Genomic DNA, 24,405 nt, shown 5'->3' with positions numbered 1-24,405 from the left:
CTCCGCATGGGTGCGCTGGGCACCCGTGTGCCCCCCAATACATGAGATAAAAACAGGAAAAAGGGAGAGCTGCTTGAGCTTGTCATTTGAGATGGCTTCAGGAAAGGCAAATGAGAACCCAGGGAGGAGCTTCTTTCCCTCTCCAGTCCTCCCTTCCCCGCTTGATGTCCTGCCTGAGGAATACAAGAGACTTTACACAACCATTGATAAAGCCGAGACATCAAGGTGTGTTTTCCTGATTCAGACTCAGGAACCTGCCACGGTGCTGAGGATCGAGTATGGGCACAAGAATTCACAGAGGAAACAGGAAACGTCTTCACTCGGATTTGGGGGAGAAAAGAGGTGCTCTGCACCCGGCCCTGGCTAGCGGTCCTCAGTTGCTAGCCCAAGACCTTCAGCATACCCACCAAGTAGCTTTGAGTTTCCTTATCTGCACCAGCGAACATTGATCTCACATTCTAAACGTTGTGGAGCCAGATTCCAAAAGTAACCTCGGGGTTAAACCGAGAAGGGCCGTGCGCACGCCAGGACGGGCCAGGCGGGGTTCAGGGGATGTGTCGGCCGCGCCCCACGCACCCACGTGGTTCACTGGAACAGGTGTTCAGTGAAGAGTTCTTGAATTAACGACATAAAAAGTGCAGACAATGCACAGGGGAAAAAAACAGAACAGAACAGAACAACAAAACCCCGCTCCGTGGAGCGCAACGGTGCCCTGCGGGCGGGCGGCGGCCTCGGAGGCGCGGGCGGGCGGGCGGGCGGCGGGGCAGAGCCGGGCGCCGCACGCCGCCGCTGTGCGCAGCCCCGCGGCGGCGCGCCCCGCCCTCCAGGGGGGCGGGGCCAGGACCTTGCGCGCAGGGGGGCGGGGCCTGGCTCTCCGTGCCGGGGGGCGGAGCCGGGCCGGGCACACCGGGCCGGTTGGGGGGCTCCGCTCCTCGGCGAGAGCGACCGGAGCCCCGGCCACGAAGGGGTGCGACCCCCCACTGGCCCCGCCCTCCCGGCCGAGGCCCGGCCAATCAGAGCTGTTTTTACTGGCGAGTGGGCCGAGCCGGCCCAGCTGCTCTGAGGCTCTGGCATGGTAAACGTCCCCGCGCGGGGGTGGAGAGGCCCGGGGCTGTCCCACAGCGCCCCCTGCGGCCGGGGCTCGGGCCGGGGAGGCGGGGGGGCCGCCGGGGTGCCCGGGACCCTGAGGGAGGGCGAGGGCCCCGCGGGGGGAGGGAGAGGAGCCCGGGAGGGCGGTGGGGGCGGGGATTGGGGGTAGAAGGGGCGGGGAGGCCATTATGGAGCATGGCGGGGCGGGGGGGTGGGGGGGGAGGAGGTGTGCGGCCCGGGGTGGGGGGGCCGAGGGGACGGAGAGCTGCGGGGCTCGGCGTGAGGAGGGGACGGGGATGGAGCGGAGGAAGGGTGGGTCCTGCGGGGGGAGAGGGCGGGGAGGAGGAGAGGGCGGGAGTGGGGGCCGCGGCTGTGTCCCCCCCCCTCGGCGATTTGCCCCGTGCCCCTCCCCCAGACCCAGCCTGGCTTCCCCGAGCCCCGGGCGCCCACCGAGGGCCGGAGGGGACCGGCTCCCGTCTTTCCCCACCCCGTCCACAACACCCTGTCTCCGGAGGTGAGGAGAGGGGCTGCTGAGCAAAGAGAGGCGCCCGGTTTTTCACCTCCGAGCTGGAGTAGCTAGAGTCCAAGGGGTGGGCGAGCAGAGAGGCCCCGGGGCCCCAGCCCTGGCTCAGCCTTCAACAGACTGAGAGCCATGTGTGACCTTGGGCGAGTCACACTACCTCTCTTTGGGCCTCGGGTTTCCCATGGACTCTCAAAAGGGAAGATGGGCGAAAACGAGGCACTGAATCTCCATCAGTTCCCAAAGGGGGCGGGTTTTGAGGAGGAGATTTAAGGCCCAGTGGGTTCTAGGGTGCAGGGAGCGTGAAGTGGGAGAGGAAACCTTCAGCTGGACTGGGGAAGATTCCCTGGGATTTGCGGGTAGGAGGAAATGGAAAGCTTCCATGGCCGCGTCCTGGTGGGCCTGGGTCTTGGGAATCCTGTTGGAGGAATGGGAGAACTCTGTAAAGAGAGGAAGTTGAACCCTGGCTCCTAAGGATAAGAGCCAGAAGTAACGTAAGATTCTGTTCTTCAGGAGAGTGAAGAGGTGATGGGGATCAGAAACAACAAGAAGTTGTATTCTAGAAGGATCCCCAGGCTCTCTGGGGGAGCTGAAGAAATGCTATACACCAGAGTAGAGGCTAGGAAGGGCTGGGGGGAGGGGCTGGTCCTGTTCGGGCTGGACAGGTCAGTGGAGACTGGGGTGGTGGACCGGTATCCCAGCTGTTCTTTGCAGCACTGTGCATTGAAACCAGGGCCCTGTTGATGCCGGGCGAATGCTCCACTGCTGAGCCACATTCCCAACCCCCGTTGTTTCTTCTCGATGATGGCTGCCTCTTTCTGAGAAATACACCCCTAGCCTTTATTTTATAACCGCTCCTTCAGTGAGGGAGAGTGAGTCAGACCAGGCCAACCTAGGATCACTTGGCTGTCGGAGAATCTCAGGATTGTGTGAGGATTGGGAGGAAAAGATGAGGCTAAGACATGTCATCTGTGGCGCCATCCTTCCATCTGGGAGGCAGCTTTAGGGGTCAGACTGCTTGGATTCCAAACCTGACTCTACCATTTAACCTCTTAGAACCACAGTCAAGTGAGTAGTCTGTCAGAACCTCAGGGGATGATTTCTAAGATGGATGTGCGGATTCAATGAACGCTTGGTGTGAGTCTGGCTCATGATAAGCAACCATCACCATTAGCTGTTATTTCCAACCCCTCTGTTTCTCGATTCTTGTCTTGTTCTCTCTGTTCTTATGAATGCGCAGTTCTGAGATGCCCCTTAGATGTGAAGGCTGGGACTTGATTACATCTTGTGTCAGGATGCTTCCCCTGGTCTCTGGTCTCAATTTCACTGTCACTCCCCAGCCCCTAACTGTGTGTTCTGTTCAGGGAAACTCAACAGGTCCGCTTCTCTCGGCTTCTTCCCTTCTGTCCTCTTGCACTGTTCACTTCAGAGTTCATGCGAGTGTCAGCCACCCAGAATTGTATTGGTATTGCAGCAGGTGAGAGGAGCAGGTGTTGAGGAGAGAAAGGACAGTACAGGGAAGGGACGGCTCTGACAGTTCCATAGTCATTTACATTCATCCCATTGCTCCGTCTTCCCTGGGTAACTGATTGACATAGGCCGGAAGTCTCCATCCCAGTGTGAAGGTGATCACACACAGCTTTCTGTCATGTAACTTTTCCACATGAGTATTTGATACCAGCTCCCTTTCCCTAAGCCAAAGAATCTCTGCTATTCTACATGTTTCTATCACAGACAATGCTCAGCAAACAGTGTTTTAGGTTGTATGAAAAACCCCACCAAGGTTAGGGATGAGACCATATTTCATCAAAGCATTTCAGGTGGAGAGCCCTATCTAGGCAATTCGGGAAGTTTAAAAAAGAGAAAACCCAGCCTGGGAGATGGCTTAGTAAATGCTTGTTGTGCCGCATACCCAGAACCTACAGAAATACCCACCTCCCTATAATTCTCGCCTTTGAGGGCAGAGACTGGACTGCCAGAGCAGGACAGCTGGTAAGGCTGGCTGGATCAGTGAGCTCTGGGTTTGATGGAGAGACTGCTTTCCTCAGGGAATGAGGTAGAAGATTGATCAAGGATGATTCCCAACATTGCTTCGGGTCTCAGCGTGCTCATGTGAACCCACGTCTTCAAACATGAAATGGAAAAAGAAAAAGAAAGCTCATTTCTGAAATGTAGGGAACTCCGCGCTGCAGTGGAGAGGTTGGTAATTTCAGAAGCCCAGTAAACACTCTCAGAAGTACACGCCACTCTACAAAGTGGTACACTCTCCCCTGAAAGGACATAGAATGTATATGTGGGGTGTGCAATAATGTAAAAGGAACACGATCATCTTGAACAAAACAAGAGGGTAATCTACAGAAAGGAACTGAGAAGCCCTGGACTCAGGATGGGCCAGAGTATGGGATTGGTTGTATAGAAAGGCTTTGGATGGTAGATGAAGAAAAAAAAAAGCTTTTTGTTTTTTGAGACAGTTGCTCTGCCTAGCTCTGGCTATCCTGGAACTCCCTCGGTAGATTAGACTGGCCTCAAACTCAGAGATCGAGGCCAGTCTGATCTACCTACCTCTGCCTCGCAAGTGCTGGGATTAAAGGCATATGCCATCATGCCATGCTTACTAATTTATTTTTTATTTTGAGACAGGGTTTCTCTGTGTAGCTCTGGCTGTCCTGGAACTTGCTATGTAGACCCAGCTAGCCTTGAACTCACAGAGATCTGCCTGCCTCTGCCTCCTAAATTAAAGGCATGTGCCACCAGCACCTGACTGTAAGTTGAGGAATTTTATGGGGTAGGCAATAGGCACTACTGTACATTCTTTTTTTTTTTTTTCCCTGAGACAGGGTTTCTCTCTGTAGTTTTGGTGCCTGTCCTGGATCTTGTTCTGTAGACCACGCTGGCCTTGAACTCACAGAGATCTGCCTGCCTCTACCTCCTGAGTGCTGGGATTAAAGGTGTGCACCACCACCGCCCAGCACCATTGTACACACTCTTAAGATGAGGTTGGAGTTGCAGGGAAGGTTGGTATGAAAAATACCTGCTTTCTCTGGCAGACATTATGCTTCTAAGGGAGACAAATAAGATTCAGTCGGGGCTTGTCTGAAACTAGCTGTGAGACTTTAGTCAGCCATTACTGTCTTACTTTACTCACGTGACAGGAGAGAAGTATTGGTGTGTGTAGTGGCACTCCTCTGCTGGAGGTGGAGACAGGAGCATCAGGAGTTTAAAACTGGGCTGGAGAGATGGCTCAGAGGTTAACCGAACTGACTGTTCTTCTAGAGGTCCTAAGTTTAATTCCCAGCAACCACATGGTGGCTCCCAACCATCTGTAATGAGATCTGGTGCTCTCTTCTGGCTTGCAGGAATACATGCAAACAGAACACTGTAAACATAATAAATAAATAAATCTTTAAAAAGAAAAAAAGGAGTTTAAAACTAGTTTAGGCTATACAACTAAAAACGAAAGTTGGCACCTGTCTATAATCCTAGCACTTGGGAGGCTAAGGTAAGAGGGTTGTTTTGTTGCAAATTTGAAGCTAGAGCTTGAGTGGAATATACAGTAAGTTCCAGGACAGCCTCATTACAGAGTAATGCCCTGTCTCAAGGTTGGGGAGCGTGCATTTGGGGCGATTTTCAGGGTCTCCTCCAGCTCTAAATTGTATTTTCTTGATGGTAGGCCTTACCAGTGGCCCTTAAGTTTGGTGGGACTTACCAAGACCATTAAAGTCAAGAAACAAGTACCCATTCCAGCTTACAACTGCCCCACCTTCATTTTTTTTCTAGAATTTCTGTTACTCATTTTGGATGAATGCACATGTGTTATAGTACATGTAAGAAGGTCAGAGGAGAAATTGTGGAAGTCGGTTCGCTATTTTCACCACGTGGGTCCCAGGGATCAAATGCAGGTCCTCAGGCTTGAAAGCCAGTGCCTTAATCCACTGGGTATCTCACCAACTCATTTATTACTGATTTTTTGAGGCAGAGTCTCAGCAGCCCAGGCTGGCTGGGTACTCACTACATAGACCACACTGGCCTCAGACTCCGGATCTTCTTCTATCTCCAAGTGCTAGGATGACAGTGTTGAGCCACTGTGCTGGGTTTTCCCCTGCCTCTGTTTCCATTTTAGTGGAGTTACACTAGATGTTATAGTTTGTTAAATCTAACATGTGAGTGTCCATGTTTAATAGAGTATGTCTTAGTGCCACATGAGACAGCACATTTGGAATTATACTAATCAATGCCTGTAAACTTACAGTGGGAACTCCTGATAGGAAAGGGTGTGGTATTGAGCATATAAAGGAGGGCTTGGGCTAGTGCGGTGGGTTGGAAATGTGTGTGTTGGCTGCGAAGTGTGTATAGAACGTAGAAGAGGTGCTCTGTGCACAGGTGAATGCCTGAGATGGGAGGAAGCCTGAGTCTGGCTAGAGCACAGAAGATGGGTATGGAAGAGGCTGGCAAGGTCATTGGCAGCCTCCTAGACCTAGCTGGATAGGGCTTTGCTGTTGACTCTCAGAACAGTAGGAAACGACTGGAGAATTCTAAGCAGGTGCTTATGGGTCTGAGGTACATTTTGAAGAGTGTGTTGTAGGTACTGGTAGAAGTTGATATGAGATAAGTCCCACCAAACTTAAGGGCCACTGGTAAGGCTAGAGAGATGGCTCAGCGGTTAAGAGCAGTGGTTGCTCTTCCAGAGGTCCTGAGTTCACTTCCCAGCACCTACATGGAGCTCACAACCGCCTGTAATGAGATCTGGCGCCCTCTTCTGGCCTGCAGGAACACATGCAGGCAGAACACTGTATATGTAATAAATCTTTTTAAAAAGTGGATATGGGGAGAACAGTTTGGGAGGTCACATAGTAGATCAGATGGAAAAATGGGTTGAGGAAAAAAATGAAATGTAGCCAGACTGAAGGAATCTTTTGGAGGTAAAACTATGAGAACTTGGGATGTGTTATTGAGGACACTGTAGATAGTAACTCCCAGGTCTCTGTCTTGGGCAGGACTGGGTAACATGGGCAGGGCCTGATAAGACTCAACGATGATTACTTGGTAGGTTAAAGTAGCTCAGGGTGGAAGAGTAGACGACAAATTTTGATTTCCTCCCGTGGCAGCTTGTTTCTGACATTCCATACAGATAAGATTTCCAGAGGACAGGAACAGTGCCCTTAGTTGAAGGTAGAGAATGGGGTCAGTTGTAGCAGCTTGACACATAACTACTTAGGACAAGGTAAAAGACAGATATTTCTAGAAATAAAGGTTAGAAAGCACTTTTAACTGCCAGGCCTCCTCAGGATAGGTTAGCTGAGAAACAGTTACAGGGTGGCTCCTGTTCATCCAAGCCACTACCTCTCCCGAGAACGCCTGTGCTGCCTCTCAGCTTCCAGTCAGGAAGAACAGCCTTTGAGCTTCACCTTTTTAACAAGTGTGTGAGCTGGGTGCAGGCACACTTCCAATCCCAGCACCCGGAGGCAGAGGTAGGAGGATCTCTTGAGTTCTTGCTAGTCTGGTCTACAGAGTGAGTTCTGGAGCAGCAAGGGCTACATAGTGAGATCCTGTCTCAAAAACAAACAACAAACACACAAAACAATAAATCTGTCTGTCTGTCTGTCTATGCACTGAGGCCAGAGGAAAGTGATGGGCATTTTATCCAGCCTTCTCTGCCTTATTTGCTAGAGACAGGGCCTCTCACTGAGTTAGACTGACATCCAGCAAGTTCTAATGATTTTCTTGTCTCAGCCCTCCACTGCACTGTGGTTACAGCCATGCACAGCTTGCGTGCGTGCGTGCGTGCGTTCTGGCATCCAAACTCATACTCATGCAGCAAGTGCTCTTACCTACTGAGCCATCTCTAGTCCTCAAAATACTTGAAAAAAAAAAGAAAAGATTTATTTGTTTATTTAAGTGTTTGCCTACATGTGTGTCTGTGCCTGGTGCTTATGGAGGCCATAAAATATGTCAGATCCCCTGGAACTGGAGTTATATACAGTTGTGAGCTATCATGTGGGTGCTGGGAACCGAACCCAGGTCCTCAGGGAGAGCAGGCAAGTGTCTTAACTGCTGAGCCATGTCTCCAGCTACCCCCACCACCAAATATTTTTGAGCAGGTAATAAATCTGTATGGTGCATGTGTATAAGACATAAAATGGCATACTGTGAAGAGCCTCCCCCCGTCTTTTGTTTCTCTTATCACCGATATTTATACAAGTGATAAAGCCTCACTGCACCTTGCCTCCCTCCACCTTACCAGTGTATCTTAAGATGTTGACATTGGCCGGGCGGTGGCGGCGCACGCCTTTAATCCCAGCACTCGGGAGGCAGAGGCAGGCGGATCTCTGTGAGTTCGAGGCCAGTGGGGTCTACAGAGCGAGATCCAGGAAAGGCGAAAAGCTACACAGAGAAACCCTGTCTCGGGGAGAAAAAAAGATGTTGACATTAATCGGTATCTTAGTAATGAGTTTCCTCATTCTCTTTTGTGACTATGTACTGTTCCATTTTATGTTTGTGTGTGATGAATCTTTACTGATGGATATTTAAGCTTATTCTCCTCTGTGTTTATAAAAATGAAGACTTTGTACATCTATCATTTTATACATCTGTAATTTCTATAGAGAGAATGACATTTTAGAATTGGAAACGTCTATACATTAATTTGCTTCATTTGTTTTAAAAATTCATTCAGTATTTATTGAGTATCTATTATGTGCCAGACCCTGCGGCAGGTACCAGGAATCCAGCTTTCAGCAAGTCATGTGATCCTTGCTTCTGTGGAATGGCATCACCCTGTAGTAGGGCAAAACATACCCAGGCAAACGTTGTAACAAAATTGTGTACATGAGGAAAGTAAGGAAGGTGATCAGATAGAGAAGAAAGTGGAGAAAACCACCTTAAATAGTGTCATATGGTCAGCTGTTAGAGGGAAGACAGGAACACTTGGACTGTGCAGGTCTGTGTCCATGCTCAGGGTTTGTAAAGGAAGGGTAGCCATCGGGTGGAGGATGGTCCGGTTGGTGTTTGGGAGTAGAAGAAGTGGGAGCAGGTGGATGAGTGATAGAGTCTGGTTAGAAGGAAGCTGACTGTAAAGCACTAGGGCTGTAAAGGACCAACAGCTTTGGATTGAATCCAAAGCCAGTGAATTGACCAAGGGAAGACGTCAACCCTAACTGGCTTGAGAGAGGGCAGGAGGATGGGCTGATGTCATGGGAAGAGCCAGATGCCTGTAATAGAGCCTTCTGTGCCTCTGCTGTGGCTTTGGCAAAATGGGAACTCCCCAAATGCAGATGACAGGAAGGGCTCCGTCAGCTGGTGCTCTGGGCTAGCACTAGAGAGCAGAGCTCTGCAGGGCTCAGGCTCAGGATGGGCAGGAAATGGGGCTTGGAAACTCCCTCCTGAACTTGTGTTTCTCTTTCATCCCTCTGCTTCCCTTCTGCAAAAGTCCATCTCTGTGCCCATCCTGGGTCCTATGACTTTTCTCTCCCTCAACAGTCGGTTCCCGATTCTGGTCCCCGGCCCCCAGCAGCGCCTGCCCCCTTCCCACCGGGGCCCCCCATGATGCCACCACCCTTCGTAAGTTTTATGTGTTTCCCTGGGCTTGGCTTTTCCAGCCTGCACCCTCAGCCCCCACCTCCCACTGCTGCGTTGCCAGCAAGGACCTGTAACACACACACCCTTTTGGTATTTGGAAGATGGGTGGTGTTGAGCCCTGGGGTGGGGAGAGCTGCTGTTCAAGCTTTAGTCCATAAAGTGACAGTTCTCCCTTTTTGCTCTGTCCTTGGGACACAACGGGGCTGGAGACTGGAGAATGGAGGGGGAGACCTCCAGTGGGTGAGGGCTGGAGAGGCTTCTTTCTCTTTCACTGTTCCTTACCTTCTCTGTACGAAAGCCTCTGAGTTCGGTCGGGCTGGAATAGCATTGGTGGTCGTGAGTTAGAAAGGACGGGAGGCAGGAGACTGGGTTCCCAGCCTTCTCCCTTCACCTGAAGGTCTCTGGGGGGAGTACAGCCTCCCCAGACTGGTACGGTTCCTGTGTCCTTTTCCTCTCCCTACCCTGCTTGGGAAGCTGTGTGTGTGCCATTGTGCCTAGGAGCTCCTCAGTTACCTGTCTTCCTCAGTAGTGAAGAGGGAGACAGTTCTCAAGTGAAAGCCTTGGAATCACCTCTGGGCCAGGATGAGGACTGGGTAGTGCCTGAGATAGGTGGTCTCTGCCGTAATAAGACGGTGTCCTCTGTTTAGTGGCTTTTTCTTTCCTCATTTCTAGATGCCCCCTCCAGGGATCCCACCTCCTTTTCCTCCAATGGGGCTGCCCCCTATGAGTCAGAGACCACCAGCCATTCCCCCCATGCCACCTGGCATACTGCCCCCAATGCTTCCGCCAATGGGGGCACCACCACCACTCACACAGGTAATTTGTTCTTTCCACGGGGTGGGGGGATCTTTAGCTGGGAAAGAGATGAGAGTAAGCATCGGGGCTTTAGAAACTGGGGAGGGAAGGCAGCTTTGGGCCAGACTCCCATGGGTTTGTCTGCTGAATGATTCAAACAGCGCTCAGGCATGCTGAGTGTCCAGAACCTGAAGACTGCTTGAGAGTATGCCCCGGGCGAGGGTCAGAGCCCCCAAAGGGATCTCTCAGGGAACCCACCTCAGAGAGACTGGTCTGGCTAACTCTTCCTGACTCTAACATTGACCGCTGGTCTTTATATATGCAGATTCCAGGAATGGTACCTCCAATGATGCCAGGGATGCTGGTGCCTGCGGTGCCTGTCACTGCAGCGGTAAGCGCTAGGGACAAGCAGGAAGCAGGCTCTGCCTCGCACATGTGGGTCTGACTTGGAGTGCATGGATGTGGACTCTGTTCTTTCCCTCCTGTTGTGTCTGTCTGGTCCCTGGCAATATTCCTCACCTCAAACCCTCGCCGGCCACGTCCTCAGCAGTCTAGTTTCCCACTCATTGCCGAAGGCAACATGTTCTCTCGTCACCTCTCACGCCGCACCCCACACCCCTAAAGAACACTCATTCAGATGCTCCGCATTCTAGACGTGCCGGCAGGTCTCTTCACATCACATCCTCTCTGCCCCGGAAAGAGGCAGTGGCCCCTTCTTGTGTTGTTGCTCAGTGTAGTGGAGTCTTGAGTGGGGTGTAGAGTTTTGGCATCTACTGTGAAGAGATGGATCTCAGGAGCTGACTCAGCAGAATGCTCTCACTTGTGGAATTGGAAGAGAGGAGCTACTGTGCGACTCCCCGTGGGGTCCGAGTGCACAGCCCTGGCGGGGTGGAGGGACAGTGCTGTTAGAGGGCAGAGACCCCTGGGAGCAGGACACACAGATCCTGGCCTGGCCTGCTTCTCCACCCATGGCCTGGGTCCTGGGGCACTGGGCTCGGCCCCAACCCTCCCCTCCTCTTTCTTCGGCAGACGGCCCCGGGTGCGGACACCGCCAGCTGTGAGTCTCCTGGGGGCTGCTCCCCCCAGGCTCGGAGGTTGGGGGGCACAGGGGAGAGGGGCCATGGACTGGAGCCCACGCTGGATCATGCCTGTTGGGATGCCAGGGATTTTGGGATGTTGATGGGATCAGAGGGATATTTACGGGACGGAATAGGGAGGAGGAAGTGGGGAGAAGATGGGGTTGGAGCAAGGGCTCAGTAGGTTTCCTCTGGCTTCTTTTCTAGCAGCTGTACCTGGGACAGGCCCTCCGGTGAGTGTTTCTAGCTTAGGTCTCTGGGTAGAAAGTGGGAGGCTGGTGGTTAAGTCTTGAGGGTGAGGAGAGGTTTTGGGAAAGGAGCCTGACCATGATTCTGTGCCCCTCCCCCAGAGGGCTTTATGGAGTGAGCATGTGGCCCCTGACGGGCGCATCTACTACTACAACGCTGAGGACAAGCAGTCCGTGTGGGAGAAGCCCAGCGCGCTCAAGTCCAAGGCCGAGGTCCTGAGTGCGGCTTTCTGGCTCCTCCTCCCTCAGCTTCTCTGACCTCTCCAAATCCTTGGCCTTCCTTGAGTCTCTAACCATGTTCATTGTAGTTCCTCTGACCCCACGATCCTTGACCACCTCCATGCTCCTTGGAATCACCTCCTAGGCTCTTAGGAAGTCCACTTTCCCCCATTCAGGCAAGGCCAGGTGGCAGCTAAGACCACTGTGCCCTCTGTTCCCTGGGTCCCCGAGCTCCCGACAGGCTGGAGAGCTGCCCAGCTCTCCCTCGGCTCCGCTGCTGACTTCTGACCCTCCTCTTACAGCTGCTGCTGTCCCAGTGTCCCTGGAAAGAGTACAAATCCGACACAGGGAAGCCGTACTACTACAACAACCAGAGTCAGGAGTCCCGTTGGACCCGGCCCAAGGATCTGGATGACCTGGAGGGTGAGGGGTCCTGGAGGTGGAAGGGGAAGACTGGGCAAGGCGACTCCGAGTCCTGTGCCACTCTGTGACTGTGACCTTTTCCTCTTGCAGCCCTAGTCAAACAAGAGTCTGCAGGGTAAGTGACTTGACCGTGTATCCTTCCTCAGTGGGAGGAGGAGTCTTATTTAAGGGGTCAGCTGCTTTAGACCCAGTCTTTCCCAAGCTAGAGCAGTTGGCCCACCCTACCTTCTGTCCTTGCTTTGGTAGACCCTCACCCTTTTGGCTTGCCTGCAGAAAACAGCAGACCCAGCAGCTGCAGACACTACAGCCTCAGCCACAGCCGCCTCAGCCACAGCCTGACCCTCCGCCTATACCCCCTGGTCCCATCCCAGTGCCTATGGCCCTCCTGGAACCTGAGCCGGGTCGAAGTGAGGATTGTGACGTATTGGAGGCTGCCCAGCCTCTGGAGCAGGGGTTCCTGCAGCGGGAGGAGGGCCCCAGCAGGTGAGAGAGAGCTGCCCCTGTGCATTGCAGCCTCATTCTCTTCAGAGCCTTGGGAGGGACACTGGAAGAGCTGGGCTTGACCTCTGAAGGGCTGGCTCCCTGGGGAGCAAGGAAAGGACAGGACATTGCTGAGAGTGAAGGGCACTGAAAACTCTAAGGATTGTGGGCCCTGCGGCTGAGTCCCTTCTCCTCTCCAGTTCTACTGGACAGCATCGGCTACCACAGGAAGAGGAGGACGCTAGGCCCGAACCAGAGAGATCTAGCCTCAGTTGGAGCAACCGGGAGAAGGCAAAGCAGGCCTTCAAAGAGCTGCTGAGGGACAAGGTGCTTAGTGTGGGCTCCTCGGGAGGTCCTGGGGTGTGTGGAGGTGGGCAGACTCCAGGACCTATGCCTCTCTGTTCCAGGCTGTCCCTTCCAATGCTTCATGGGAACAGGCCATGAAGATGGTAGTCACTGATCCCCGTTACAGGTAGGCTGAGCAGGAGGGGATAGCCCTTGTTCATGAACTCCACACTCAGGCCCCAGTGGCTGGGGTGGAATGCAGGCGAAGGAGAAGCTAGAGTAGCTCCGGGATGCGAAGAGGGAAAGGTGGAGCCGTGAGGTCTTAGTGAATGAGCATTGGCTTGAGCTGAACTAAAGCTAGGGAACAGGGCCAAGATGTGTCTGATGGTGACTTGAGAACACCTAAGCAAAAGGGCTCAGTACTTCTCCCTCCCTGCCCATCCCTTCCCATGTTCTGAACACCGGTATGCTCAGTCCGTGCATGGATTCCCAGCATGTGGAGACCTTTCCCCATGTCCTGAGACCCTGCTTTGTGGGCTGTGCAGGGTGATTCAAGCTGTGTCCTTCCCTGTCTTCACCTTATCCACTCCAGTGCCTTGCCCAAACTGAGTGAGAAGAAGCAGGCATTTAATGCTTACAAGGCACAGCGGGAGAAGGAGGAGAAAGAGGAGGCCCGGCTGAGGGCCAAGGAGGCCAAACAGACCCTGCAGCATTTCCTGGAGCAGCATGAACGAATGACCTCCACCACCCGCTACCGGTCAGAGGACTGTATTAGGCTGGGCTGGGGCTCAGGAACCCTGAGAACACCCAGGTGCAGGGTTCTGTTTTCTACCTACTGACAGCCCGTGTGCTCCACAGGCGGGCAGAACAGACCTTTGGGGACCTGGAGGTCTGGGCTGTGGTTCCTGAGAGGGATCGAAAAGAGGTTTATGATGATGTCCTCTTCTTCCTGGCTAAAAAGGAGAAGGTAATGGTCATAGTCACTGGCTGGATTCTCCTAGCCCTTAATTTCCTGTGGATCATGGCTGTTCATGTCTCTGCTCAGCTAGTATCCCTTCTGAATTGAAAGCTGGTGTGGAACTTTTACCTTCCCAATTTCTGCACTGGGCCTATAATTGCCCGGGGTGGAGGAGGGCAGGGAGGACCTTGGTCTGTGACTTGAATTCCTCCCCTTTCCTGGGACACCAAAGCCCCAAGTCTGGCCCTCTGAGGTCTGACCACCTCCTCTTTCCAGACCTCTTTTGCCAGCCCCACCTCACTTTCACCCTGTGGCTTTCCAGGAACAAGCCAAGCAGCTTCGGCGTCGAAACATCCAGGCCTTGAAGAGCATCCTGGATGGGATGAGTAGTGTCAGCTTCCAGACCACATGGTCCCAGGCCCAGCAGTACCTCATGGACAACCCCAGCTTTGCTCAGGACCAGCAGCTGCAGAGTAAGCCTGGCTGTCTGCCCTTTCCTCACTGATCTGAGTCCTCAGAGCCTGACCTTCGGTCACTGCTCCTCTTAGACTGGGGTCTGCTGCTGTGTCTGTCTGTGTGGTGCTAGGGATGGTACCCTGGCCCTCACATGTATTTTAGTAGGGATGGTGTCCTGGCCCTCCTCACATGTATTTTAGTAGGGATGGTGCCCTGGCCCTCACATGTATTTTAGTAGGGATGGTGTCCTGGCCCTCCTCACATGTATTTTAGTAGGGATGGTGCCCTGGCCCTCACATGTACTTTAGTAGGGATGGTGTCCTGGCCCTCCTCACATGTACTTTAGTAGGGATGGTGCCCTGGCCCTCACATGTACTTTAGTAGGGATGGTGCCCTGGCCCTCACATGTACTTTAGTAGGGATGGTGTCCTGGCCTTTACATGTATTTTAGTAGGGATGGTGTCCTGGCCCTCACATGTATTTTAGTAGGGATGGTGTCCTGGCCTTTACATGTATTTTAGTAGGGATGGTGTCCTGGCCTTTACATGCATTTTAGTAGGGATGGTGTCCTGGCCCTCACATGTATTTTAGTAGGGATGGTGTCCTGGCCTTTACATGCATTTTAGATCAGCCTCTATCTTTTTGTTTGTTTTGTTTTACCTTTTTTATTTTGTGGTGCTGAGGACTGAATCTAAATAAACGGTTGAATAAACGGTTGAGTTCTACTCCCAGCACCGAGGCCCACTGAACACACCTGAACATTGTGTGTCTTGGATAGAAATATGAAATCCTCAGAGGTGGCAGTATCTAAGCTCATGTGAAGATGGTCTTTTTTTTTTTTTCTTATTTATTTATTATGTATACAACATTCTGCCACCATGTAACTTTGCACGCCAGAAGAGGGCACCAGATCTCATTATAGATGGTTGTGAACCACCATTTGGGTGCTGGGAATTGAACTCAGGACCTCTGGAAGAGCAGTCAGTGCTCTTAACCTCTGAGCCATCTCTCCAGCCCGTGAAGATGGTCTTAAACTGTCTTAGTATTGTGGGCCTTAACTGTAGTAAGGAATTACTGGCTTGTGGTCTTCACAATAATTCACCCTCTGAAGCTGCATCAAAGCCTGCCAGTTCCCCAAGATGTGATGCCTCAGATTCTAAGATAACTAGGTTTATATAGTGGTTTCTAAAAGCTAAATTCATCAGTTGAGTACTTGCTGATTTTTTTCCATGCAATTAATACTTTCCCCCAGGAACTGCCACTAGTGACTGCTCCCAAATAGTTCCGCTTCCCTTTTCTCCACCCCATGAGAGCCCCTAGCACCCACAGGGGAAGCATTCTTAAGAAATGGGGTCTGGCCGGGCCGTGGTGGTACACACCTTTAATCCCAGCACTCAGGAGGCAGAGCCAGGTGGATCTCTGTGAGTTCAAGGCCAGCCTGGTCTACAGAGCGAGATCCAGGACAGGCTCCAAAACTACACAGAGAAACACTGTCTTGAAGAAAAAGAAAAAAGAAAAAAAGAGGAAAAAAAAAGAAAAGAAAAAAAAAAATGGCGTCTGAGGGGCTGTCCCACTGATATGGTGCCTGCTGAGCTTGCTCCCTGCATGTAGACATGGACAAAGAAGATGCACTGATCTGCTTTGAGGAGCATATCCGAGCTCTGGAGAGAGAAGAGGAGGAAGAGCGGGAACGGGCCCGGCTTCGGGAGCGGCGAGAGCAGCGGAAGAACCGGGAGGCCTTTCAGGTATCTTCCTACTCTTGGGGTCAGAGTTAGCTCAGCTCTGCTCCAGACTCATCGTAGTGCCTTGCCTCTGAATGGTCTGTGGACCAGCCCCTTTCACGTCCTCTAAGGCCACTCTGCATTAGTGCCCCTTCAGGGAGACAAGCTGTTTGTACCACCCTCAGACATGGGTGCCGGCTGGACCAAGTGCCTTTGCCTTTGGGTGGGAGCCAGTTTGTCCTCAGTTGGGGAGCAGTAGTCGTGGGCTGACTAAGCTGGTCACAGCAGGAAACTAAAGCCAGGCCAGAAAACTGTGCTACCTGCAGGTTTCTGCTTTATTGCCTGCAGACTGGCTTATTCTGTTTGTACATTCATTTTTCCTCCTTTTGTAGTGTCTTTGTCTCCTCATCTCTGCCTCCTTTGCCTGATGCCCCTGCTTGTCCACGTCTGCATTCCCTTCCCTCCTCATCTCACCCTCCTTTCGCTGACCTTTCCCTGTTCAGACCTTCCTGGACGAGTTGCATGAGACAGGGCAGCTGCACTCCATGTCTACCTGGATGGAGCTGTACCCAGCAGTCAGCACCGATGTCCGCTTTGCCAACATGCTGGGCCAGCCGGGTAAGGCAGCCAGGCTCCCCTTGTCTGGTCTGGCTTCCTACCTGCCAGCCTCTGCACCCCACTCCCTGGTCCTGTCCTTGACCCCACCCTGGGCCGTGGGAAGCTGCCGCCCGCCAGGCCCCCATCTCTCCTTTCTGCAGGCTCTACTCCTCTAGACTTATTCAAGTTCTACGTAGAGGAGTTGAAGGCTCGGTTCCATGATGAGAAGAAGATCATAAAGGACATTCTTAAGGTGAGGGAGACTGGTGTCATGGGTGGACAGAGACTGGGGGTGTAAGCTCTGCTCTAGACCAGGACTCCCTGAGTAATGTTTTTCAGGAACAGGGCAGCTTGCACTGGGCATAAAAATAGACACATTTTTCTGGCCAGATGTAGTGATGCATATTAGTATTCCCAGCACTTGGGAAGCTGAGGCAGGAGGACAGCCACAAGTTCAAAGCCAGTCCGAGCAATAAAGTGAGTACCAGCCAGGTTGAAATCCTGTGTCAGAAAAATAAAAACCAAAGCAACAAGTCATTTTATGCTCTTAGGAGCGCATGACCTAAAACAAACTTGAGAACTATTAGCCAGGGGCGGGTGTTACTACAGAGACAGGAGTCAGAAGAGTTGATAGTGACCCAGTGACCTCACCGTCAGGAACAAGTAGGTGGGAGAGGTAGAATGTTGTAAGCATGGGATGCTACAGGAGCAAAGGCAAGTGGATGGGAAGGGTGTAGCAGGCCTGAGAAGCAAGCACAGCTAATTGTAAACTCATATCCCACAGCCATGTTCCTTCTAGCCTGTGGGGTGTTTTGAAGAATTTGGAACTTACCGATAATGTTTTAAAATCAGATTTCACAAAAATACGGTTTGTTTTCGTTTTTTGAGACAAGGTCTCACGTATCCCAGGCTGGCCTTGAACTCCCAATCTCTCTCACTTCACTTCCCACATGCTGGGATCATTGGTGCACACCACTGTGCCTGGCCGCACATCAGAGTCCGGGTCTCCAGTGTCTCTTACCAGTCTGGGTGGTCTGGCAGCACTGGGCTCATTCTGCAAGGCGTGCCATGGACACTGGCTGAGGTGCCACACTCTCTAAGAGCGAGGAAGAGGGGAGGTGCTTCTCCCCTCACTCTTTACTGCCTTCCCAGTGCTGGTGAGTGCCAGGTGCTCTTTACTAGCCCAGGTGCTTTGTCACCTTCTTTACTGGAGAAATAGTTGTCCGTGTCTGTCAGAGTCACAGATGTGAGTGAGCAAGTGAAGGGAGCTTTGTGTTCCAAGAGGAAAAAGGTGTATTTCTTTATGGAAGTAAATAGTATTCTAACATGTAATTCTAATGGTAAGTCAAACATCCTAAAAGTAAATACTATTCTAGTATTCAAATAAATACTATGTGTTTGATGGTACAGTCCAATACAGTGACTAGCAGTAGGACTTGGGGTGAAAGTCCAGATTAAGCTCTTATGTGTTGTGTGAACTTTTCTAAGCATCAGTTTCCTCGTCTCAAAAATGGGGAGTGTTCCACCAAGGGACACCCAGTTACCAAAGATAGTGACTTGGTGTCTGAGCTGAGAGGGACATGGGGTACTGTTAGGTAGATCACCTTACAAAGCCATGGATGTTGCACTGTAATACAGTTACCTGTTTAATGTGGATTAATTAATAAACCAAGTATAGTGGCTCACACCTTTAACCCCAGTGCTTGGGGGTTGAGGAAGGAGGATGGTGAGCTGCAGGTCAGCCTGGCTACACAACAGATCCTATCTCTAAGGACCTGAAAGGATCCCCCAAGAGTTTCATGTTTCAAAATTACTCTGAAGTGAGAGGTGCCCGCCGTGTTGTCCTGGGGTTTCCTTTGTTTTTCTGGAACCACATGCCCACTGGAGTTTTGCAAAGGGCTCTGGATGCTGAACTGAGACGAGGCTTAGAGGATTATATTGTAAATGTAGCTCTGGTGGTGGTGGTGAAGGACTTCCCAGTCTGTTTGTGTCCTTGGGGAACCTCAAGCCTCAAGACCTTAAGTGATAACAGGTACTGGAGCTACATTTTTTAGCTCACCCTTGTCCCTGGACTCATCCCAGTACTGTCCTGTTATCAGTGCTCTTTGATACAAAGGTCGGAGAACCATAGGATGCCAGAGACCATGTCAGAGGGATGGGAGAGGGTGGGGAGGATTTCTGTTCAGGCAGCTATCGCAGGGCCTAGTTGGCAGGTAAGATGAGGCTATAGATCCCTTGACATGCATGTGCTGAGGCACAGTTTGGAGGTTGATCTTCCCTTATTTTCTAGAAGAAAAGCTTGTATCTCTTGTGCATTGAGGTGCTATAGGAAATTTTTATTAAAAAATATTTGTTAAAAAAGTTGAAAGTTGGGCTGGGTGTGGTGGTCAATGCTTTTAATTCCAGCACTTGGAAGGCAGACAGGTAATCTCTGAGTTTGAGGCCAGCTTGGTCTAGAGTGAGTTCCAGGATAGCCAGGGCTACAAACACACAGAGAAACCTGGTGGTCTTGGGGAAAAAAAGTTGGGCTGGTAAGATGCCATAGTGGTAGAGGATTGATGCCAAGTCTGATGACCTTAGTTGGATCTCAGAAATCCTCATTGGTAGAAGAAAACCAATTTCACATATGCGTGGCACATGGGTGCCCACATATACACATGCAAAATAAATGTTTTAAAAATGTAAAAGTTAAAAGTGACCTTTGTTTGTTTGTTCCCTGGTTTTTCAAGACAGGGTTTCTCTGTGTAGCTTTGGAGCCTGTCCTGGATCTCTCTCTGTATCCCAGGCTGGCCTCAAACTCACAGAGATCTGCCTGGCTCTGTCTCCTGAGTGCTGGGATTAAAGGTGTGCACCACCACTGCTTGGCTTAAAGGTGACCTTTTTTATATGCCCCTCTGACCTCAGTTTTGATCAAAGGGTTATCAAGGTCACCAAGAACAATTTAGAGATTGCCAAGGACTTGTTTAAAAGTGTTTTCAAGTCTGACCGAGAACTCTAACATTTATAGATAAATAGATAAGGAGATGGGGATACTTAAAATCATGTTTTTCTTTTCAGAAAAAAGTCAAAAGTTTAAACTCAGTGGGATAGAACCACTAAAGTAGAACGCCAGATCATTCTGTGAAGTTCAGGGAAGGGTGGGAGGTGCAAGGCAGGCGGTGGGTGGCAGCATTGTGCTATAGATTTTAAGCAGAAAGAATTGGCTGCAGGGTGGATCTCTGTGAGTTCAAGGCCAGCCTGGTCTACAGATCGAGTTCCAGGACAGCCAGGGCTGCACAGAAAAACCCTGTCTCGAAAGCGCGCGCACACATACACACACACACACACACACACACACACACACACACACACACACACACACACACACACACACGAACTGGCTGCAGAAGACAAGCATTCCTGGGAAGTAACTTTTAAAAGCAACCAGGGTGATCCTGCAAATTATCAATACCTATCTTAAGATATAGCTACATTTTATTACTTAACATTTAGTCAAAGTAACTGGCAGAATGGCCTCCTGGGCTCCTGTCTACACCACCCGAGAAAGCAGTTGTTCTGGACAGCTCCACTCTACTCCTTTATTGGAGCGCCCAGCTAGGGGGCCAGGTGATCTCAGTTCCCACGGCCATCCGTAGTCTCGTCTCCTAGGAGAGTGTAGGACCCTGAGCTTAGAGCAGATAGAATACAGGAGATCTGGGCTAGAAGATTAACAATGGGTATGGGAGGGAGCAGCGCATTAGAATAACCAGTTGGAATGGGTCTCAAAGTCAGCAGATGAGGGGCAAAACTGCTAGGGAGAATGTAGATCAGGTAAGTTTAAAAAAAAAAAAAAGCCAGGCGGTGGTGGCGCACGCCTTTAATCCAGCACTTGGGAGGCAGAGGCAGGTGGACCTCTGTGAGTTCCAGGACAGCCAGGGCTACACAGAGAAATCCTGTTTCAAAAAACAAAAACTAATAATAATACAAATAGTATAAGGGCGATTCTCAGGAACATATGTATATGTCCACACAAGGGAAGTTACAGAGGCCACAATACAGGAGTCATAGAGAGGAGAGTACTGCATATATTTCACAATGAAGTAACTTCTGGCTGTTTATTAGCCCTGAAACCTCCACAAGTTTGTCTAGTGCTTCTGAGCCTCAGTTTTATCCTCTATAAATTGGGGAGAATCTATATACTACATTGTAAGAAATAACATTTTAAAAAACATTTTGTCAAGTGTCTGGCTTATAACAGACTTGATAAATGTTTTTTTCTTTTCCCTGTGCTGTGTCCAAGGAATTGAAAGTGAGGAAAAGAAACAGCTAGCTTGAGAAACTAAAAACAGAACTGAGGGCTATTCTAAGTAAAGGGAGCTGTGTGTTCCTTGGGAGGACAGTGAAGAGGCTGTAGTCAAGCCTTCCCTATGGAGGGACTGCTGGGGAGGTGATGCTTGCCGCACAAGCGTAAGGACTTGAGTGTGAATCCTCAACACCACATAAAGTCTGGGTGAGTTTGCAACCCTGGCATTGAAGCAGGGCAGAGACATGATCGAAGCCTGATAGCCAAAATGGAGAGCATCAGTTTCTGTGAGACCCAGTCTCAAGGGGGGTAGACTGAGCTGTATACCCAGAGTCCTCTGGCTGTGTCCTCACTCCTACAGAAAGAAGGAGTGCTTGGAAGGGCTGGAGCCTGACTGAGAAAGCACTCTTGGGGAGATCAAGAGTCTGCACCTGGCATCAGCAAGTAGGGAGACTGGAGGAGGCTGTCGGTGTGGAAGGACAGGAAAGCCGGCCTGTGACAGTGTTCCATTTACCTCACGTCACCTTAACCTCACTGGGACATGGAGGCTTTGGGTCGAGAAATAGAGCCTGGCCATGCACCCAGACAATGGCCATGTTTTTAATATTGCTGGAGAGTCACACACTCGATGGCCAACAACTCTTCCAGGAACTCTGCAGTCAGGGTGGGTGTAGTGCTTGAAGCACAGGTTTGGGGGTACAACAGAGCAAGTGCTTTCATTTTTCTTGTCTCCATCAAATGAGAGACTGACCTAACAGAAGAGAGGACTAGAAGAGGTGTGTCAGGCACCCAGCAGAGAACCTGTTACATAGTGAGCACTCAGTACGAGAGGCAGAGGGTACAGCCCAGATGTTAGGAATGAGTGGCAGCTTCCATGAGCAGCAGGAAGGTCCAGCTGTGGCCAGAGGAACAGAGATGTAATTGTGCAAAACTCAGTCATCTATCAAGACTGAAGAAACTTCCTGACTTCTTGGCTCCATATGACCCACACAGGTCGGAAGGGGGCCTGTGAGATGAAGACTTAGCCTGGTTTCTAAGGTGTGTCACGAGTCTTGTGGGTCCTATGTGAGGGCAGAGGCTTGAACGCCTTGCAGCCTGATCCTCTGCCTATTGGCCTTGGGTCTTGGGCCTGTGGTGCCCCTGGCCTTCACGCACTGCTGTGCCCACAGGACCGGGGCTTCTGTGTGGAGGTGAACACAGCCTTTGAGGACTTCGCCCACGTCATAAGCTTTGACAAGAGGGCTGCTGCGCTGGACGCAGGCAACATCAAGCTGACCTTCAATAGTGTGAGGGGATGGGCAGGGCTGGGTGGTTCTGACTTATCCCAGTGTCTTGTTCCTTCTCACTACCCTGCTGATTATCTTGGGCTTGGGGAATGATGGCCGGAGTCCGGACCCCACCTTCCTGCCTCTTAGGGTACGCCTGACCCTGCTGTGTTTCCTCTGCCCTCAGCTGCTGGAGAAAGCAGAGGCTCGGGAAAGAGAACGGGAAAAGGAGGAGGCACGAAGGATGCGGCGCCGAGAAGCTGCCTTTCGAAGCATGCTGAGGCAGGCCGTGCCTGCCCTGGAGCTGGGCACTGCCTGGGAAGAGGTCAGGAGCACAGCCTGGCCCCAATCACCCTCACGCCTGAGGGCAGCGGAGCTTCTCCACCACTGAGGGCCCACCCCAGTCACAGCACAAGCCCTGGGCCAGCTCCAGTTCCCTTCCTTCCTCTGCCCCAGCCCTGCCCAGTGCTCGTGGCGTGTCCAAGCTGGGCCAGGCAGGGCCTGGTCTGATCAGCAGTGCTCTCCCCGTTCAAGGTCCGTGAGCGCTTTGTGTGCGACTCAGCCTTTGAGCAGATCACCCTGGAGTCGGAGCGGATCCGGCTCTTCCGAGAGTTCCTGCAGGTGCTGGAGGTAAGGCACTTGGCCACCTGTGGACCTGGCCAGCCAAGGAAGGGGACTGAGGGTATCCTAGAAAAGGCAGCCTGGCTGAGACAGGAAGGGGGTTCTCACCTCTCCCTCTGCCTCTAGCAGACTGAATGCCAGCACCTCCACACCAAAGGCCGAAAGCATGGCAGAAAGGGCAAGAAACACCACCGCAAGCGTTCTCACTCACCCTCAGTGAGTCGGCAGGTAGAGGGCGTGGGTGAGGCTGCACTGTTCCTTTCTTGGCTCTGGACTCTGTCCCCAGCTCTCAGGTGAGGGCTTCTAAAAGACAGAACTCGGGGCTGACCTGTGTCTCTTGTCTGTCCAGGGCTCTGAGTCAGATGAAGAGGAACTGCCCCCACCATCCCTCCGGCCCCCCAAGCGGAGGAGGCGGAACCCCTCAGAGTCTGGCTCTGAACCCTCGTCCTCACTTGATTCAGTAGAAAGTGGGGGTGCTGCCCTGGGAGGACCAGGCTCCCCATCCTCCCACCTTCTCCTTGGGCCCGGTAAGCTGTTTCTGGGAGCCTGTGGTCCTGCCTCCGTGGAGGCACAGCAGGTCCTCGACCCCTCGAGGGCTTAGGACGATGGGAGGGCCTAGCTAGCTGCAGGCGAGATTTCCCATCCCCCCCAGGCAAGGAGCTGGATGGAGGAAGGGAAGCCAGATTCAGCCTTCCTCAGACCAGGAGCCAGAGTCTACAAAGAATGTGCAGGGAAGAGGATGAGCCTTCTCTTTCCCCCAATGAGACTTAGTAAGGATTTTTTTTTAAATCTATAGATCATGGTCTTCGGAAAGCCAAGAAACCAAAAAAGAAAACTAAGAAGAGAAGACACAAGTCGGTGAGTCGCCCTCTCGAGGTCCTGGAGGCCATTTTACCTGCCTTCCAGCCATGCTGCTCTCTCAGGGGCTCAGACGGGCTCTGAACTCTTACAGAACAGTCCTGAGAGTGAGACGGACCCTGAAGAGAAAGCTGGCAAGGAGAGTGAAGACAGAGAACAAGAGCAGGACAAGGACAGGGAGCTCCGGCAGGCAGAGCTCCCTACCCGCTCTCCAGGCTTTGGAATCAAGAAGGAGAAGGTGAATGGATGGACCTGGCTTTCGCCCCAGCCTGTGACACACTGTCCAGGGGGCTCAGGTAAGCCACACCTTTGCTCAACAGACAGGCTGGGACACATCGGAAAGCGAGCTGAGTGAGGGGGAGCTGGAGAGGCGAAGGCGGACACTCCTACAGCAGCTGGATGACCACCAATGACCCCACGAGCTACTTTCTGCCTTGGGACTTAGTGAGGCAGTGGCTCCAGGGCCATCCTCACCATCTGCCTCAGACTCCTTCGTCTGTCTGGTCTGTGTCCACTTTCCCTAAAGTTACCCACCCCGACACACTACTGTGAGCACCTCTGAAGGTTGCTCTTGGTGTTCAAGGGTCCCCTAGTTCTCAGAAACTAGTGCAGTCCTTGCCCTTAGCCCCAGACCAGAGATGGGCAGTCTATATCCATGGGGTGGGTGATGCCAGTAGCTAAGGCGTGTGGGAAGGGTTTCCAGGAGAGACAGGCTGGTGGACACAGCCTGGGCGGCAGAGGGCAGGGTCCTCACCCTCTAGCATCAGTGCCTGCTCTTGCCTGACCTGGCCCTGGGGCTCCACCACTGCTTCCTCTACCCCTGGGACCCGATGTACGTGTTCTGTTCTTGTTTTTTAAATAATATTTATAACATGATCTACAACTACTTTGTCCTCTTCATGTGCTAACCACTGGAGACCAGCAGAGGGCACTACTG

At 51.9% G+C, this 24,405-nt stretch overlaps 1 protein-coding gene across 10 annotated transcripts; it reads left to right on the top strand.

The window, feature by feature from the left end:
- The first annotated feature begins 986 nt into the window (after positions 1–986).
- On the top strand, positions 987–24,351 carry Prpf40b (pre-mRNA processing factor 40 homolog B). 10 transcript variants are annotated; one of them, XM_028874620.2, is made up of 26 exons: positions 987–1,075; positions 9,086–9,166; positions 9,857–10,000; positions 10,305–10,370; positions 11,009–11,036; positions 11,266–11,288; positions 11,406–11,516; positions 11,825–11,945; positions 12,036–12,060; positions 12,219–12,428; positions 12,626–12,752; positions 12,833–12,897; positions 13,303–13,467; positions 13,569–13,677; positions 13,991–14,141; positions 15,736–15,869; positions 16,349–16,463; positions 16,604–16,695; positions 21,894–22,010; positions 22,177–22,314; positions 22,524–22,619; positions 22,737–22,838; positions 22,960–23,137; positions 23,407–23,468; positions 23,563–23,706; positions 23,789–24,351. In XM_028874620.2, exons 1-26 carry the CDS (start codon positions 1,073–1,075, stop codon positions 23,879–23,881), a joined length of 2,700 nt encoding a protein of 899 aa, XP_028730453.1. In that variant the 5' UTR covers positions 987–1,072; the 3' UTR covers positions 23,882–24,351. The 10 variants fall into 10 exon arrangements, with proteins under 10 accessions (XP_028730453.1, XP_028730451.1, XP_028730458.1 ...); XM_028874618.2 differs by having other exon boundaries at positions 11,263–11,288; positions 23,789–24,344; XM_028874621.2 differs by having other exon boundaries at positions 1,040–1,075; positions 11,263–11,288; positions 22,737–22,826.
- The last annotated feature ends 54 nt before the right edge of the window (positions 24,352–24,405 follow it).

This window comes from Peromyscus leucopus, chromosome 20, assembly GCF_004664715.2.
Source record: "Peromyscus leucopus breed LL Stock chromosome 20, UCI_PerLeu_2.1, whole genome shotgun sequence".
Classification (NCBI taxonomy): Eukaryota; Metazoa; Chordata; class Mammalia; order Rodentia; family Cricetidae; genus Peromyscus; species Peromyscus leucopus.
The sequence above is the reverse complement of the archived record's forward strand: the minus strand, read 5'-3'. Positions and strand labels throughout refer to the sequence as shown.